Source organism: Tachypleus tridentatus, chromosome 4 (assembly GCF_004210375.1).
Source record: "Tachypleus tridentatus isolate NWPU-2018 chromosome 4, ASM421037v1, whole genome shotgun sequence".
In the NCBI taxonomy this organism is placed as follows: Eukaryota; Metazoa; Arthropoda; class Merostomata; order Xiphosura; family Limulidae; genus Tachypleus; species Tachypleus tridentatus.
In genome coordinates this window covers 2,217,336-2,237,445 of record NC_134828.1, presented here as the reverse complement: position 1 = coordinate 2,237,445, position 20,110 = coordinate 2,217,336, and the positions used below count along the sequence as shown (strand labels likewise).

General features: G+C 36.3%; 2 protein-coding genes and 1 long non-coding RNA gene across 3 annotated transcripts in view; 1 reads left to right on the top strand and 2 right to left on the bottom strand.

Moving 5' to 3' along the window:
* Window positions 1-9,460, bottom strand: part of LOC143248440 (uncharacterized) — a 29,710-nt gene extending 20,250 nt beyond the window's left edge. The window contains exons 1-2 of the mRNA XM_076496796.1: window positions 9,336-9,460; window positions 1,508-2,384 (exon numbers count right to left, since the gene is read on the bottom strand). Of these exons, the coding sequence (XP_076352911.1) occupies window positions 1,508-2,356 (849 nt within the window). The 5' untranslated portion in view covers window positions 2,357-2,384; window positions 9,336-9,460. The remainder of the gene's footprint in view (window positions 1-1,507; window positions 2,385-9,335) is intronic.
* A 6,761-nt stretch (window positions 9,461-16,221) lies between these two features.
* Window positions 16,222-16,635, top strand: LOC143248438 (uncharacterized). The gene is made up of 3 exons (XR_013026987.1): window positions 16,222-16,311; window positions 16,390-16,494; window positions 16,593-16,635. It is a non-coding gene; the product is annotated as an uncharacterized LOC143248438 (long non-coding RNA).
* Window positions 16,636-17,478: 843 nt separating this feature from the next.
* Window positions 17,479-20,110, bottom strand: part of LOC143248437 (uncharacterized) — a 46,731-nt gene continuing 44,099 nt past the window's right edge. The window contains exon 5 of the mRNA XM_076496795.1: window positions 17,479-19,709. Within this exon, the coding sequence (XP_076352910.1) occupies window positions 19,620-19,709 (90 nt within the window). The 3' untranslated portion in view covers window positions 17,479-19,619. The remainder of the gene's footprint in view (window positions 19,710-20,110) is intronic.

The window sequence follows — 20,110 nt, the reverse complement described above, 5'->3', positions numbered from 1 at the left end:
ATGCTAAGATACATTGAGAGATCTTGTTTTCAAACTTTGTCGAGGGTGAAATATAAGTTTCACTAGCGTAAATGAAACGTCTTGTATCGGCCGTTGTTTTGGTATCGCCTCGAGTCTAGGAAAAACTTGTTTTTTATGTGGATTTAACAAACAAACGAACGTTTCGCAAGCACGAATACCGAAAATTGTTACTCAATGTTCTCACACCGGCTGGGTCTTACTTGCCCAGGAAAGAAATCTTAATACAGTTAATTTTAATGGAAAATAAAAACATTGTTACACATAGAAGATTGGTTTCTTTTGAATTTCGCGCAAAGCTACACGAAGGCTATCTGTGCTAGCCGTCCCTAATTTAGCAGTGTAAGACTAAAGGAAAGGCAGCTAGTCATCACCACCCACCGCCAACTGTTGGGCTATTCTTTTAGCAACGAATTGTGGGATTGACCGTCACATTATAACGCCCCCATGGCTGAGAGGGCGATCATGTTTGGTGTGACAAGGATTCGAACCCACGACCCTCAGATTACGAGTCGAGCGACTTAACCACCTGGTCATGCCAGGCCGATAGAGGAATGTAAATATGTATCCAGTTGAAGATGCATTTTTTTTTTTTTTTTTTTTTTTATTGACAAATAACCACACAATCGCAAACATTTGTGTCCGTTGTAACACGAAAATAGTTCTGTTGCAATCTAGTGCATAGGTTAAAGGACTATCGGTAAATATCGATTAATTACAGTACAGAAAGTAACAAAAATATTTCACCAATACCAACATAGAACTAGGAGGTAGAAATAACACTGAAATTATTCTTTATAAAAATACAGCCAAACGCTTTTAAAAGTTCTTCAAAACGAACAAATAGCTAGTTTTGTAACAAAATTAACTAGTGACTGACAGTTTAATTAAGCAACAGAAATTTTTCACAGCTCACTTTTGAGACCGCGTTTCGTTTTGTAATCAAGCATCACAAATGAACTTACTTAGTTCCAATTGGTTATTAATAATACTGTTTTTCGACCATGATAATGGAATGTACTGTACACAAGTGTTAGAACAAGAGAATACTATGTCATTCTACCATGCCATTACAGAATGTAAATTTCAACATTATGGTAATGTTTCTCTGTCCATGTTGACAACTGAATGAGTCAGGGTGAGAATACGTACCATTCTTTAGAGTTACCATATACTTGTACCAAGAACATGTGATAAGGTTCTGTTTGAATGAAAATACTAACCAAATTTAGGGTCTGAAATAACTGTGATGGTACTCCATTCAGGACATTTTGATTAAATATGTTGAAGCAATGTCTGGAAGACTGTCTGCAGTTATTAAAGCCAAATGGGACACACAAAACAGTTTGCTGAACTGAAATTCTGCTGTACTGATATGAAGTCACTTTTGACTTTGTCCTAACAGTTTTGCGGAGCACTGTATACTACACTTAATAAATTAAACATCAACCTAAACATCTAAACACAGTGATCAAATTATTCTACCTACCTCCTGTTTAACTTTTCCTTCCACCACCAGGTGAACTCGAAGTTTTGGCGAGAGACAGCGACACTCACGCCATGCTTTAAGAGGTACAGCGATAGCCATGTCTGTGTATTTATTTTGCACAAGATAAAGGTCCCTAAGACTGGTGTGGCTGAGCAAAATTATTACATCTGCATCAATTTGTTGCGGCGAAATTTCCAAAACCCAAAGGTTGAGGAAAACCCCAACATGAAGAATCGGGTAGGGTTCTTTAGTACAGTTCACTAGACGCATCATGTGAATGGTTTCTCCACAGTTGCTAACAACGTCATCCAATAAAAACATGGCTTCAGCAGGATCCAGCAACAAGTCTTGGAGTGAGATTCTACGTAAACCAATTAAGTTTTTCATCAGTCGCTTCAACGCTTGAAGAAGTTTACCTCCAGTGCCAAAAACGTATTCCTGAGCTGACCTTTCTGTAGCAAGATGACACGCAAAAGAAAAGTCGAGAGTGTGGATATGACCAAGAGGATTTTCGTCAAAGTACTCGCTGAAAAACGAAAGCATGTTCATGAATTCGTACAAGTTGAAGAAATTACACATCGGTTCGAAAATCAGTTTTCGAAAGTTTCTACCCACTCGATTCAAGCAGATTTGAGTTCTGTGATGATCTAGAATATGCTGGTAACCGGTATAATAGTTATACTTGCGTCTCGTTAGGATGCGGTCGCTCAGCACAAACACGCGCCACACACGAGGAGAATAGAATATTCGATACCAATTCCGGCATACTTGAGAAGCATTGTAGCGGTCGCTGATAGAGACTCTAGAGAAGATGTCTTCAAGAAGGACATCTGGCAAGGATTCCCACATGTCAGGTGTTTGTTAACATCGGGAACGGCTACACATTGGAACAAATATTTAAGAGGATAAAACAGCCTCTTATAAAACGATATCATTCTACAATTTTTATTTGTCTAAATAAAAACAACTAATAAATCTTTCACACACATTTGAATTTAATAACACTAAGACGTTTTTCCTTTCACTTTTTTACTGGGAGATTTCCGATTGTTTCATAGTTTAATTAATATCACAAATATTTCTATTTGTTAATTTTCCTACTGTTGGTCGATATTTGAAGAAATCACAGAATTAAAGGGAAACCACACAACCACAAGTACACCCTTACTCTTATCTTTGTTTTTAGTTTCGATATGTAGGGGACATTTTCTGTGGGTTTAAAAACCAAAACAAGTAGTATCTTCCAATACATAAGCAACGTAAAGATTTGCATTTTGTTTGTTATTGAAAGTGAAAATAAATAAAAAATATACATTTTCTAAATGAGACGTCACAGAATTTACCGTGAAAACCTACAGGAAAAATGTAGATAATAGAAATTACATAAATTACTTTTCTAGCTATGTAATCCACTTATAAGAAAGCAGACTTAAAACCGTTATGTTTTTAGATTATCAAAGACATTGAAAAAACAAATCTTACTATTAATATAATGTTTTACTTACCACTAACCATTTCCCGTCCAATATAGCTATATAAAACTGTAGATTGACAAATAAAACAAAACAACGTTAATAGACAGACAAATCCAAAAAACATATCCCCAAATTTATCGACCCTAATTACAACTAGTTCGTTTGTAAAACTGATAGCATACCCCTTAAAGAAACCTGAAAAGGGTAAACACACAAACATAGACATTCAGAAAACATATACCAAGTATAAGAACTGCTAGGCCTTTCATGTAGGTGAAACAGTATGCAAATTAGGCGCATATATATAAAAAAAACTACCTGTTCAAGCACATAAACACGAGTGAAACCAACTATATTTTCGTCTAAAACGACCCCTATTGGCTCAGTGGCAAATCTCAATGTTAAAAACCACACTGAAGGTTGAACTAGACACTGATAAAAAAAAAAGGAGATACTTTTATAACTTATATCAGTGGTCCCCAAACTGTGTGCCGAGAGATATTTCAAATTTTCGAGGGAAACACAGCGAAAGTGACATCTGTCGGACAACACTCGAACTACTAACTCGAGGTAGTTCACAGGTTTAACATTATATCGCGCTATATTCCTTTCGACGACGTTCTCGAATGGTTGAGATATGTTTTTGTTTAGTTATACTTTCGGCTACGCCAGTAACTTCTCGAACTTTCTAATTTCTTTGATACTGTATATAAATGCTTGTCGACTCTCCGGGTCTGTCAGTAATCAAAATAACTGAAGGTGTTATGATCAAATGTCTGCGACGTCTAGCGAAGTTCACTGAATTATTTTCTTGATTTTTTAGTCCTTGTGCATAAAAATGGAAAGATTTTCAAACATTAATAAGAACTGTGGGAGTGAAGAAAAGGATGGTAAACCAGAGACTAGTGGCAAAGTTGTGAAATAACGGAAACATGACGATAGTTATCTAGATTTTGGTTTCACTTCGGTAGTTGTCAATCATGAAGAATGTCCAGAGTATGAATTATGTCTAAAAGTTTTGACTCCAGACTGCATGCTTCCAAGTAAACTAAAACGCCACATGGAGGCCAATCATCCTAACATGGTTAGTAAATCCCGTGATTATTTTACCAGAAAGTTAAAAGAGTTGAATAAACAAAAAGGTATATTTTTCAAACAGGCATCAATACCAAGCAATGCTTTGCTAGCATCCTACAAGGTGATATATAGAGTCACTAAATGTAAAAACCCTCACACCATCTCAGAAGAATTGATTTTACCACCTGCAGTGGATATGGTGAACATTATGGTTGGTGAATCTGTGTGAAGACTGTTTTCAAAGGAGCCTTTATCCAACAATAGTATCAGTCAAAGAATCCAACACATGGCTGAAGACCTCAATGAACAACTAATTGTAAAAATGAAAGGAAAGGAGTTAGAGTTACAGCTAGATGAGGCGACAGATAGTAACAAGGATGTTCATTTGATTTGCTTCACACGGTTCGTGGATGGTGACAAAATTGTGGAGGACCTTCTCTTTTGTAAAAGTATCACTGCAGGTACAAAGGTACAAGACTTGTTTGAGATCCTTGACACTTTTATGTATGAAAACAATTTAGACTGGACTAAGTACGTTTGTGTCTGTACCAATGGTGGTCACTCTATGTCCAGCTGTTACAGAGGATTGCAGGCACTCATAGGAAGCAAAACTGTCGATGCACTGTGGACACGCTGCATAATACACAGGGAAGTCCTTGCGTCAAAGCACCTGAATCCTCCATTGAACCTTGTCCTGGAAAGTGTGTTGAAAGTGGTGAACTTTATAAAAACTCGGCCACAGAAGAGGAAGTTTTTGATAAACTGTGAGAGGATATGGGGTCTGAGCACGCATCTTTATACTGTCCCGTATGTTCGAATTACGACAGTAACTCTACTCTCGAAGAAGAACACGAATGTACTAAACACTTCTTGGATACTGAGGTTTTGTCAAGATACCTGTGTGATCTCTTCGATAAACTGAATGCGTTGAATCTCTTTGCGGGGAAGCAACACGCACATTCTTAAACTCGCGAAGAAGGTTTCAGAAAACATTACTTCTATGGATAAGAAAACAATCAATGAATATGGTGACAAGAACTGTCTTGACCTCCCTTGTTACAACAGTTTGTTACATCCAATGAAGTTCATTTGACCCATGAACTAAAATCTGATTTTGAGAAGTTCCTAAAAAAACTCAGTAACTGATTTGAAAATTGCTGTCCAGAAGATACAGAGAAGTTTGCATGGATCCAAGACCCATTCAAGGCTAAGACCCCATCTGAATTTACTTCTGCAGAAGAAGAAAGTCTTATTGAGCTGTCTTGTGACAAGACTTTAAAAACAAAATTTGGCAGCTTGGAACCATCCGAGTTTTGGATATCAGTAAGAGATGAATATCCGCTGCTAAGTGCTACAGCTCAGTAAATCATATTTTCATTTGCTACGTCATATATTTGTGAAGCTGGGTTTCCAGTGGTTGCTATGAAAAAAGCAAGTACTGCATTTAAACCAATGTGGAACAGGAAATGAGGCTGGTTGTGTCCAATCAGATTCCAAGGTTTGAGATGCTGTGCAGTGCTCAACAGGTGCACACATCACATTAGTAATTGTGGTTATTTAAAAAATATTGTTCTTACTTTCAATTTAAGTATATTATTTTTTCAAACGGTTACTAAGTTGTTAGAACATAAATACTTATTAAGTTGTTTGGACCTAATTACTTAATAAATGGAACTATTAAGTTTTTCTTTTTGCCTAGGAGCACAGTGTTTGTTTTGGAATTTCGCACAAAGCTACTCGAGGGCTATCTGTGCTAGCTGTCCTTAATTTAGCAGTGTAAGACTAGAGGGAAGGCAGCTAGTCATCACCACCCACCGCCAACTCTTGGGCTACTCTTTTACCAACGAATAGTGGGATTGACCAGAACATTATAACGCCCCCACAGCTAAAAGGGCGAGCATGTTTAGCGCGACGCGGGCGCGAACCCGCGACCCTCGGATTACGAGTCGCACGCCTTACGCGCTAGGCTATGCCGGGCCAGGAGCACACTGAAAGAAACTGTTGAGACTCTAAGGGTGCCCTAAACAGACAAAGTTTGGGGTACGTTGATACATAGTGTTAATAAACACCCAGACACATAGCATATCTGTATATTTTAAATCACCATTTGAACTTAATAAAACTTCTGAGTCACACACACACAAAAGAAACACCAATGATTAAATATTCTACCAGACAATTAACCGTTGATGATTGATTAAAGTACAAAAAAATATGTTACTTATGCTTTAGCCTAAATTTCATGTATTTGACAGTGACCGTATCACCGACCGAAACGTTGTAAGAATAGACAGTGACCGTATCACCGACCGAAACGTTGTAAGAATAGACAGTGGCCGTATCACCGACCGAAACGTTGTAAGAATAGACAGTGACCGTATGACCGACCGAAACGTTGTAAGAATAGACAGTGGCCGTATCACCGAACGAAACGTTGTAAGAATAGCGTTTCAGAAAAACGAATACCGAAAGGCCATGGTTTCTTGAAACATCATACATAATATTTGTTTGTGCGAATCTGTGAACTAATAGAAAAGACTTACAGCCTCAAAATAAATCACAGTGTTTTCTGACTTCAAAATTCTTAGTTTAAGTTTCTTTGGTTTGTTTTGAATTTCGCGTAAAGCTACTCGAGGGCTATCTGTGCTAGTCGTCCCTAATTTAGCAGTGTAAGACTAGAGGGAAGGCAGCTAGACATCACCACCCACCGCCAACTCTTGGGCTACTCTTTTACCAATGAATAGTGGGATTGACTGTCACATTATAACGCCCCCACGGCTGAAAGGGCCAGAATGTTTTATGTAACGGGGATTCGAACCTCAGATTACGAGTCGAACGCCTTAATCCACCTGGCCATGCCGGAGCCTTACTTTAAGAAGGTAGAAACTTTCCAACATTTACAATTGTTTACAATTACTTTATTAATTAATTAACTATATCTACAATGTTCTAAAAACACGTAGGTCCAACAAGTTTTGATAATAATAATGAAATAGAAACCCCATAACTCGAGCACTCAGGTTATAGAGTTTCTGTTTCATTTTTATCTAAACTATATCCTAAGATAAGATAATGTTAAAATCCTTGCTTCATTTGCGCAAAGCTGCATAGAGCGTAACCTGCCTATAGCAGTGCCTAATATTAAACTAATAGAGTAGAAATAAGGCACACAGTCAACCCCCAACCCTTGAACCACTCTCGTCTGATCGAATAGTAATATTTGGCTTTCACACTTGTAAATCAGCTCATCACCGGAAAGCTCGCATAACGTACGTTATTGCATATATGTCTAGCAGCTCTTTAACCCTACTTGCTATAAATACGAGTCACACACAAAAACATCATAAATATGACAATTAGTGTTACTTATAACCTGAATATATTACATAAGAAATTTATGATTTTACCCAATTTGTTTGGTCAGTAATTTAAGCCCCCAATGGCACAAAGGTACGTTTGCGGATTTACAACTCTAGAAACTGGGTTTCGGTATCTGTGGTGGGCAGAACACAGATAGCCCACTGTGTAGCTTTGTGCGTAATTACAAACATACAGTTATTTAACAGACTGATGTATCACGGAAATCAAACAAATAAAATGACTCTGCAATATGTGGAGCGTTAAATATAAATATCCTTCCCCACTACCCTTATCGCACCTCAGTATTTTTATATAATTATTAACAATGTTCCCCCATTTCTACAACTTTATTCGTGTGGCGCTACCTGGCGTTAAGAACTGTACTTTTTATTCCTTTCAATAATACTCTCCCTACTAATTTCTAATATCCTAGCTAACATCGCACACAGTAAAACTCACACCGTTTCTTTATTTCTAACATTCCAATTCTCAGCTAATATTAACCACTATCTATAAAATATTCAGCATTTCTAAGTGTCTTACGGTGTAAATTATAATTTTGCTCTACGTCCAATATTCAATGACTGCAAAAGGTCCTACTTATAATATTCATTTCGTAAAACCTTCACTCAGTAACGTTATAAGTAAATTTGTATTCAACAAACGAAATTGCTGTTTTGAAAGCTGAATAATTTTTACTTGTTTTTACATGTCCAGTTAGAGCAAAAAAAAATAGTTAAATTGTTTGGTTTCTCATGTATATACTGTTTCCATAACCATTCAGTAAAAATTAGACAGTCCATCCTTAGAAGACAGATCACTGCTGTAGTTTACCATAAGTAGATAAAGCATCTCTGATAATATACGTATTTATATAGCTCTGTGTGTAAATACATATATGTGTGTGTGTGTCTGCGTGTTTCTGTGCGTTTGTGCATGTACAAACGTCATGCGTATACCTTTAAATCGACCTCGAAACCAGTGCAAAACCAGAACTGTTATTTCATTCAGCTGTGGGGACAGTGTAGTTAAAGATAACCCATTGGGTGAAAGTAAAACCCAAACAACCATTAACATTGTGAAAAAGTCGTGACGACCAAACTTAAGAAGAGATTACCGTAAGCGGATTAATGTTCTTACATCTAACAACGTTAGCTTTAGCCATATGTCGTACAGATGACAAGAATTACACGTCGTCTTGTTCTCGAGTATTGTTTTCTTTTATCAATTTCTGAAGGATCAGATATACACATTTTCACGTAAATACAACGCTATCGTTTGTTTGTTTGTTTTTGAATTTCGCACAAAGCTACTCGAGGGCTATTGCACTAGCCGTCCATAATTTAGCAGTGTAAAACTAGAGGGAAGGCAGCTAGTCATTACCACCCACCGCCAACTCTTGGGCTACTCTTTTACCAACGAATAGTGGGATTGATCGATACATTATAACGTCCCCACGGCTGAAAGGGCGAGCATGTTTGGTGCGACCGGAATTCGAACCCTCGACTCTCGGATTACGAATCGAACGCTATCGATTTAATCTTATGCTACGGTTGCTAAGACAACAAACAGTCTTTAAGAGGAATGTTATAGAGTCGAAATTGAAATGAAAAGTCCGGAGGAGTCCCCTAAAAACGTCTAAATTCCACTGGAAATGGTACATTTTAATGTGTTTTCTACTTTCATACACATGTGGGTGCAATTATAGGTGGTGTAATCACCCACCCACCCTGTCCATGCCTTCTCGTATATGCTGAAAACGTATTACACCAAACTTTTAGTGGACGATAAAAAAAATCGTTCTGTAAATTCACTACAACAACACAGACGTCCAAACAGAAACTCATCAAAACCTAAACGTAACCAGTTAAGAGCTACGTCTGTTGTAACAACAAGCAACGATTGATTTTACATACCTGAATAAATAATGTCTGGTTTCTGGTGGGAAACTACCAGGCAGACTTAACTTACTGCGTCAACTCCTGGTATGAACTCGAGTTGCGTCGTCTATAAATAGAACACATCAAAAATCGCAGTACTGTACGAAAACTAAGAATAAATCAGCTGCACTTCCTATAAGATTTTAACGCCCTCTATTGTTGGTTTTAACATATTCCAAATAGTTTAATTTAGTCATAACAGGAATTTTTTAATTAAAAAACTATTTAAGCGATAGAAACTTATAGAATGTTACCATATAAAAACAGTTGTATGTTGTGTAAAAATAGTAACCGAGGGTTCAGTCCTCATAATTATTAAACTTATTAAAAACAACAAGACGATATTCAACTCACGTAACATAACATTTACGGAAGCTACAGGCCCACCATGGCCAGGTGTGTTAAGACGTGCGACTCGTAATCTGAGGGTCGCGGGTTCGCGTCCCTATCGCACCAAACATGCTTGCCTTTTTAGTGGTGGGGGCGTTATAATGTGACGGTCAATCCCACTATTTGTTGGTAAAAGAGTAGTTCAAGAGTTGGCGGTGGGTGATGATGACTAGCTGCCTTCCCTCTAGTCTTACACTGCTAAATTAGAGATGGCTAGTAGCTTTGCGCGAAATTCAAAAACAAACAAACTGGAAGCTACTTCACCATGGATAAACGAGAAACATGTTGTCAAAGGTTTATTTTTTAATTTACGTTTGCCATGCTGTTATTGTTCAGTTCTCAGTTTGTCATGCTATTATTGTTCAGTTCTCGTTTGCCATGCTGTTATTGTTCAGTTCTCAGTTTGTCATGCTATTATTGTTCAGTTCTCAGTTTGTCATGCTATTATTGTTCAGTTCTCAGTTTGTCATGCTGTTATTGTTCAGTTCTCGTTTGCCATGCTGTTATTGTTCAGTTCTCAGTTTGTCATGCTATTATTGTTCAGTTCTCAGTTTGTCATGCTATTATTGTTCAGTTCTCAGTTTGTCATACTGTTATTGTTCAGTTCTCGTTTGCCATGCTGTTATTGTTCAGTCCTCAGTTTGTCATGCTATTATTGTTCAGTTCTCAGTTTGTCATGCTGTTATTGTTCAGTTCTCGTTTGCCATGCTGTTATTGTTCAGTTCTCAGTTTACAATGCTGTTATTGTTCAGTTCTCAGTTTACCATGCTGTTATTGTTCAGTTCTCAGTTTACCATGCTGTTATTGTTCAGTTCTCAGTTTACCATGCTGTTATTGTTCAGTTCTCAGTTTGCCGTGCTGTTATTGTTCAGTTCTCAGTTTGCCATGCTGTTATTGTTCAGTTCCCAGTTTGCCATGCTGTTATTGTTCAGTTCTCAGTTTGCCATGCTGTTAATGTTGGGTTCTGAGTTTGTCATGCTGTTAATGTTCAGTTCTCAGTTTACCATGCTGTTATTGTTCAGTTCCCAGTTTGTCATGCTGTTATTGTTCAGTTCTCAGTTTGTCATGCTGTTATTGTTCAGTTCTCAGTTTGCCATGATCTCATTGTTGAGTTCTCAGTTTACAATGCTGTTATTGTTCAGGCCTCAGTTTACCATGCTGTTATTGTTTAGTTGTCAGTTTAGCATTTTGTTATTGTTCAGTTCTCAGTTTGCCGTGCTGTTATTGTTCAGTTCTCAGTTTGTGCATTCACCACTGTTAATGTTCAGTTTCACCACAGTTTAACCTTACCATGCCATGCTGTTATTGTTCAGTTCTCAGTTTGCCATGCTGTTAATGTTGGGTTCTGAGTTTGTCATGCTGTTAATGTTCAGTTCTCAGTTTACCATGCTGTTATTGTTCAGTTCTCAGTTTGTCATGCTGTTATTGTTCAGTTTCCAGTTTGTCATGCTGTTATTGTTCAGTTCTCAGTTTGCTATGATCTCATTGTTCAGTTCTCAGTTTGCCATGTTGTTATTGTTCAGTTCTCAGTTTACCATACTATTACTGTTCAGTTCTGACCTTTTATGCTCTCACCGTTACAAAAATACTATTCAGATATTATATCTTGAGTAAATTTGGACTTTCCACAGTTTCTTCCTTGGCACGCTAACCAAACGTCTTCCCAGAATGTCATGAACTGCTCTATATTCCATTTTTCAAGTTCATGGTGCACTCGTTCATTCATTATTTCTTCCAGAACTCTTTAATTGGATCTCCCCATATGAGGTAGTAGGGACATTTCTCTCGAGTTTCTATTATCATACGTCTCTCCACCTTTAGAAGTAGGGCATATTATCATCTGATGGATTCTCCACATTACACTGAAGAATTCAAGAAATCCAAAGCCATCCTTTCTTTAAACAACTCTACAGGTGATCTATCATTCACCGTTTTGTGTTTGTTTTAAAGCTCCATTGACTTCTGTTATTTATTTTCCTGTTCATTCACACATAATTCATCGTAAGTATAATGTTAGTTTACAATAATCCTATAAATATATTGCCTTGCACCTTACAAAGATCCCCAGTGTATTTAGGAATGTCTATTCGAAAGGAAGTGCCACACATATACTATTGATGTATAATTGCAGAAGATTTTATCATATCTAGAGTTTTAAAGTTACATTTATCGAACTCAGTGTCATAATTTCACTTTGTAGTCGTATTACAACGTGTAGAATAGGAATGTTAGCATTTTGTAGTCGTATTACAACGTGTAGAATAGGTATAACATAATTTTTGTTTATATTGTAGGTGTATTTGTAACCCATTATCTGGTTGTTTGCAGTTTAGGACTATCTTATCGGTGTTATTGGGTCTTTGTAACACATTGGTTAATTTTTGTTTATAATTTAGGGCTAAGTTCCTTTCATACAACCCTTCCTTGGTATTATTGACAGCTATCCTTATGTTGTAAGCTATCTTTATGATATTATTGGCTCTATGTCACATTTTATACAAAGTTTTAAAAACAGCTATTGGTAAGTTTGTGGGTGTCAAGTACAATGTTTCCATCTCTAACAGATATGACCACATTCCAGGAAACTACAGAAACGTTCACATCACGTATGCATCCAATCTAGTAATCTGATAGGAGATGACGCTTGCCTCATCTGTTTGGTTTTAAAAAATTCATTAGAAATATAACAATGTTTCTGATATGTAGGTTGGTAATTTTTCAGGTTTGTTTATCTGTCTACATAAAACATTCCTCAAACTTGTCTTGTTTTCTAGTCACGTGCAGGTTTCCATTTTATTATTTTCGTTTTTTGTATTTTCATTACATCTAACCCTTATTCTCTTACACGTTTCTCCCATACAGAAACTTTTACAGTCTATAAATTTATAATTTAAACACTGTGACATTACCATATTTTTCACTACAGTAACATTTCGACAGGAAACGTTTACCACTGGTAACTAAATTAATTACTTTTAGTTTTTACTTATTAGTAGTTCCATAAGATAATTAAGTTCATACTAATAACGTCTACAAATGGTATCGATCCATTAATACGTTTTGTGTTCTGTCTCTTCTTGTCGTTTTATTTTATATCTGAAAATTACTGATTATTCTATTTTGAAGAACTTTTTCCCGTTTGGAATTTAATTTTTCACATTTTCTCAATGCTGTTATCATACAACGTTTTAATGTTCCAATTTTTACTTTTATTATGGGTGGAAAACCAATTTACATAAGTGCATCCGTGTTTTTTTTCTCTCAAATTTCAAACTTTCAAAGGTCCTCCTCTTCTGTCTGCGTTTAGGAAATTTATACAATCATTGTCCTGTCTTGTTCCTGTAAATATGTTTAAATATTTGTATAATTTACTAACATATGGTGCCATCAAGGTATCTTCACCAGAAATATTGTACAAACATATAAGGGTGGACAAGAAAGAGCCCCCCTGAAAATATTAATTTGTTATATCTTTTATTAGATGACAGAAAAATATACACAACCATATGTTTTTAGAACGTACACCACGAGATCTGTTCATATATGATTTCAAATCCTAGTTTTAACACTGCCTTTCGTAAAAACCTAAACTTTTCATTATTTGTTACATTTTCTCATAACAAATGTTGTGCACCTGATTTAGTTTATTAGATCTTATTACAGTTAACCCACAAAATGATCAAACAAGTTTCTATACAGTTGTGCAGTTGTTAAAATATATCTTAGAAATAAGAGAACTGATGTTATGTTATGGTCAATCACCTAATATCAATCCTATTAAAAACGCATGAACTGAAATAAACCAGTTAATTAGAGATCGCAGGACAAACACGAAAGATGAACTTTTTGAAGTCTTCACAGAAGGATGGCAGCCAATCACTCAGGAACATCTGTACAAACTCATTGAAAACATGTCACGTCAATATAAAAAGTACTGACATCCAGGGGAGTGCTGACTGAATATTAACGTGTGAAACTGGTTTGTGTTATTTTAAGTTTCATTTTTATGTTTGATGTCTTAGACAATTCTATTGTTGTCATCCACTATGTCGAATTCAAACATATATATCACACAGTATTTTAGAAATTTCACGTTTTTAAGAGAAAAATATAACTTCATGTAATTGATTAACGTAAGTTGGACTCGTGAGATATGTTGGAAACGTAGAAACAGACATCATTCAAACTGAATCTTAATGTGAGGATAGAAACAGACATCATTCAAACTGAATCTTAATGTGAGGATAGAAGCAGACATCATTCAAACTGAATTGTAATGTGAGGATAGAAGCAGACATCATTCAAACTGATTCTTAAGGTGAGGATAGAAACAGACATCATTCAAACTGAATCTTAATGTGAGGATAGAAACAGACATCATTCAAACTGAATCGTAATGTGAGGATAGAAGCAGACATTCAAACTGATTCTTAAGGTGAGGATAGAAGCAGACATCATTCAAACTGAATCGTAATGTGAGGATGGAAGCAGACATCATTCAAACTGAATCGTAATGTGAGGATAGAAGCAGACATCATTCAAACTGAATCTTAATGTGAGGATAGAAGCAGACATTCAAACTGATTCTTAAGGTGAGGATAGAAGCAGACATCATTCAAACTGAATCGCAATGTGAGGATAGAAACAGACATCATTCAAACTGAATCGTAATGTGAGGATAGAAGCAGACATTCAAACTGATTCTTAAGGTGAGGATAGAAACAGACATCATTCAAACTGAATCTTAATGTGAGGATGGAAGCAGACATCATTCAAACTGAATCTTAATGTGAGGATAGAAACAGACATCATTCAAACTGATTCTTAAGGTGAGGATAGAAACAGACATCATTCAAACTGAATCTTAATGTGAGGATAGAAGCAGACATCATTCAAACTGAATCGTAATGTGAGGATAGAAGCAGACATCATTCAAACTGAATCTTAATGTGAGAATTATGTAACGTGTTCATCGTGATATTCATCTCGTTTGACCAAAAATGCAGTTTTGGGAAACGAGGTTGAAAATGTGGATTTGTGTTTTTTGTTTAGAATTAACCACAAATTTACACAATGGGCTATCTTTGCTCTGCCCACTACGGTTATCGAAACCTGGTTTTAGTGGTTTATGTTCGGCGACATACTGTTGTGCCACTGGGAAGCGAAAATGTGGACAAAGCTCTTAGAACTGGCATTGATAGAATGATAAACTATTCGTGTTGTTGTACTGAGCTTTTCATGAAAATATGTTCACATTTTTAGATACCGACTTGAATCTTAAGAAAACAGTTCTATATAACTAGATCTGAATATAGTCCTCTAGGGTTCCTGTAGGTACACATTTATTACTTCTACTAGTTGTAAACTTTCTAAGGTAAAAATTTATGAAATAGCTTTATGTTTTTATTAATGTTCTAAATGATTTCTTCTTGTTAATTCTTAAGCATGTATTTTTCATTGTTATATTTCCATTGTGTTCCATCTGACGTTACAATAAAATTGCCTCTAAATTTTGGAATTGGAAACAAACATTTCTTTCCTTTACCGTCCTTTGATTGTCCGATGTCAGATGCAATGTTTGATCTGGATTATCCAGTAGGTAAACTGTGAATATTGTGACATTTTGTACATTACTGAAACTGACAATCCATATTATTATTAGCTGTTGAGTTATGAGATTCTCTTTTGAAAAATTATAATTCTTATTATTTTATTTCATTACACGCGAACGTTTTGTGGATTCCTGGTTCCTCAAGTGTGTGTGGTTGTAAAATGTTTTTTTATTAAGAATTATTATTTTGTTTACCTTGTATTTCTTATATGTCTGTGTCGTATAGTCTTGGAAAACAGCCACATAACCAGATCTTCGTGGAAAACAACCACATAACCAGATCTTTGTGGAAAACAACCACATAACCAGGTCTTAGTTGTAAGTGCAAGTGACTTTGAATAAGGGGGTATTACAGAGAAGAATACGAGAGGCTTTAAGACCGGTTACTTAACCAGTTTTGAAGTGTGTGTGGATTCATGTTGCGATGAACATACACTTCACACAACTACCTTTATTTTTACACAAACGTATTTACAACTGTAGAGTCTTCTATTTATTCACAATCATATACAAATATACACAAATATAGAAAATTAAAATGAACTAGAAAGGCTATTATATACTAATATGTATCATTATAGATAGTAACATTCATGTACATCTAACTCACCAATAAACTGTTAACAAAGTAGACTGGTCGGAATCAAAACTTTCCGAATATTATGCAAGGGGTTCGGCTTTCCGGCTCTTAGAAAGACGTTCATTGTGGCACAACATTTAATGGGACTTGTAGTCTTTTTCTTTAGGGAACATTCGCTTACTTCACCTACTCGCAGGGTGGAGTCTAAACGCTTACTTCACCTACTCGCAGGGTGGAGTCTAAACGCTTACTTCACCTACTCGCAGGGTGGAGTCTAAACGCTTACTTCACCTACTCGCAGGGTGGAGTCTAAACGCTTACTTCACCTACTCGCAGGGTGGAGTCTAAACGCTTACTTCACCTACTCGCAGGTTGGAGTCTAAACGCTTCACTTCACCTACTTCACCCTCGCAGGGTGGAGTCTAAACGCTTACTTCACCTACTCGCAGGGTGGAGTCTAAACGCTTACTTCACCTACTCGCAGGGTGGAGTCTAAACGCTTACTTCACCTACTCGCAGGGTGGAGTCTAAACGCTTACTTCACCTACTCGCAGGTTGGAGTCTAAACGCTTACTTCACCTACTCGCAGGGTGGAGTCTAAACTTACTACTTCGCAGGGTGGAGTCTAAACGCTTACTTCACCTACTCGCAGGGTGGAGTCTAAACGCTTACTTCACCTACTCGCAGGGTGGAGTCTAAACGCTTACTTCACCTACTCGCAGGGTGGAGTCTAAACGCTTACTTCACCTACTCGCAGGGTGGAGTCTAAACGCTTACTTCACCTACTCGCAGGGTGGAGTCTAAATTTCCCAATTACCAGTCTTTCAGTTATGTTTTAAAACAACAAAAAGTTGAGAAAAACAAACAATACTAGAACTTTCCATTGTCTTTGGACATTTTCCTTCATTAAACACATTCGAGAAATGGGCCAGGACTCGATAATTTTATATATCAGTCAGTTATGCCTTATAGCGACATTAATAACTCGAGTTGATATTACATTACTGGTACTGAATGTTTCTCTAAAAGGGTTTGACAAACGAATGTGCCAATGATGTCCTATTGAACTATGACCTGACCTCCAACTTGAACAGGAGTGACGTTGCCTTATCAAATTTTTCTATAGATAAAAAAAAAACTTGAACGACTGTGGTTAAATCTCTCAAGTAAAATGTATAGACCGTAGAATAAATATATATTTATTAACTTTATGAGGTTATAACTCTTGAAATTGGCTGTATTTATGCAAATACGAAGTCACTTACAGCATTTCGGAATTACAGCGCCACCTGTATCACCAATCATATTTTATTTTTACTTTGATTTTTGTCAGTTTGAAATCATTTACATGACGTCCCATATGTCCAAGGATCAACAGACCATTCACTGGACATCGAGAAACAAGACCAAACCAACAGAGACAAAGTGGCAAACACGATTGTAAACTTGAGGTCATAGGAACTCTAATGTATTGAAATCAAGTTTACCTAATATATTGAAATCAAGTTTTTTTTTCAAGTTTACCTAATGTATTGAAATAATAATGACCGCATCAAATTTAACTAATGTATTGAAATCAAGTTTACCTAATATATTGAAATCAAGTTTACCTAATATATTGAAATCAAGTTTACCTAATATATTGAAATCAAGTTTACCTAATGTATTGAAATCAAGTTTATCTGATGTATTGAAATCAAGTTTACCTAATGTATTGAAATCAAGTTTATCTGATGTATTGAAATCAAGTTTATCTGATGTATTGAAATCAAGTTTACCTAATGTATTGAAATCAAGTTTATCTGATGTATTGAAATCAAGTTTACCTAATGTATTGAAATCAAGTTTATCTGATGTATTGAAATCAAGTTTACCTAATGTATTGAAATCAAGTTTACCTAATGTATTGAAATCAAGTTTATCTGATGTATTGAAATCAAGTTTACCTAATGTATTGAAATCAAGTTTATCTGATGTATTAAAATCAAGTTTACCTAATGTATTGAAATCAAGTTTACCTAATGTATTGAAATCAAGTTTACCTAATGTATTTATGGCAAAGCTACTAACTGACAAGAAGGAAGCTAGCCAGTCGACAACATTCTAACATCCACCATCCACGCTGAGTGATTAACTGCTACTCTTATAACACACCAACAGTTAAAGTGCAGTAAATAATTTATGTCACCACACAGATAAGGCCTGACAGATCAGGAGCTCTGTCACAGGATCAGCCCGCTATCCCTTATAAACAACCACCACCCCAAGACACATACACACAGAGTAAAAAAAAAAAAAAAAAACCTTTCATGGATAAAACAGGATTAATTAAATTCTGTGTTTAACACAAGAACCAGGAACAGACGTAAATACACTTAAGTGCATCAGTTGAAACTAATAATACATAAATGTAACTTACAAATTTATTGGGCCCAACGTGGCCGGGTGGTTAGGGTCGCAGGTTAGAAACCTCGTCAGATATGCTCGCCCTTTCAGTCACGGGGAGTGTTATAATATGACTGTCAATTCCAGTGTTCGTTAGTAGCCCAAGAGGTGGTTCTGGGTAGGTACAACTAACCAGTCGTTAGGCGAGTCACAAAATAAAACAAATAGTAGACGGATTTCTTACACAATAACTAAAAGTTTGTCAGACGAGTCACTAAAGGAACAGAGCGGTATATCTGCGAACAGAAAACCTTCGATAACCGTGGTCGACAGAGCACAGATAGTCTATTGTGTTGCTTTGTTCTTAACTACAAATAAACACCGGCACAAACGAACATAAAAGAGAAGAGAAATAGACTGACAGATACAACTAGAGAATAATAAAGGTACACAGATACGAAACTGTACTCTAACTGTGGATTCGCAGAAAACAAAGAGATTTCAAGCCGATTTGAATTAGTATAGACCGATGGGAGTAGATAAAACATATTGGCTTGGAGCAAAGGAAAATTCCACATTGTGGAACGATGCCACATTTATATGATACGTATATTATGTTTTAATAATTGAATGCTCTATATATCAAGATTCATTTGTTTGCAACAATATAAAACGGTATTTCGTTTTTTAAACGCTTTATGTCTATACATATAAAAGGTTTGGCTTGTTTTGAATTTCGAGCATAGCTACTCGAGGGCCATCTGCGCTAGCCGTCCCTAATTTTGCAGTGTAAGAATAGAGAGAAGGCAGCTAATCATCACCATCCACCGCTAACTCTTGGGCTACTCTTTTACTAACGAATAGTGGGATTAACCGTCACATAATCACGCCCACACGGCTGAAAAGTGCGATCATTTTTGGTGACGGGGATTCGAACCCGCGACCCTCGGATTATGAGTCGTGTACCTTAACCACCTGGGCATGCCGGGCCCATATAAAAGGAAAACAATTACAAGTTCAGATATATACGTATAATTTTCACTTCATTTTCGTTTTGAGAATGCACTATTCTCAAGAATAAGCTTTCAAGTGATTACTTGTGAGACGCCACCTCTGACCAATGATTCATACACGATTATTCAGCTGAACAGTAAAGATACATTTCTTTTTCTTCCCTTTGGTAACCCTCGAAAGTTAAACTAAATCGCACACACATTAGACTTAAAGACACAACTTATATTTTGATTGGTTATTTTTATGGCCACGTGGTTTCCATCTTATTGTACTCTTCTGTTCATCTGTCCCCTTCTTCTGAAAAAACCGACTCTTCGCGTTGTCGAGCAGACAGAAACAGTTGATTCACAGTTGAAGACAACCTGTCCACCTGGTGGAATTAAAAGAAAGGTGAATTTGATTTTCAATATTTAAAAGGAACATCGTATTCACAGCAATAAATAATATTGTACGTAGTTGATAAACTCATATAATCCTGGATATGTTGTTGAAGAATAGATATTTTAAGTAGTAAGTAAGCCTAAACAGGCCTAACTGTATTATTTAAACTGTAAATTGTGTTAAGGCTAGAGGGAACTCACAACAATCAAGGATCAAACACGAAACTTTTAAGTTTTAATTACCTGAAATTCCAATATTATCTTCAGTCAAATTATTAACCGAAACGTCAGAATATTAAAATACTGAATTTCTAAGTGTTCAGATCTGAAAGACGAGAAGTCACCTAAACCCATTACTAGGTGAAACAACTTGTGTTTAGCTATACATTTC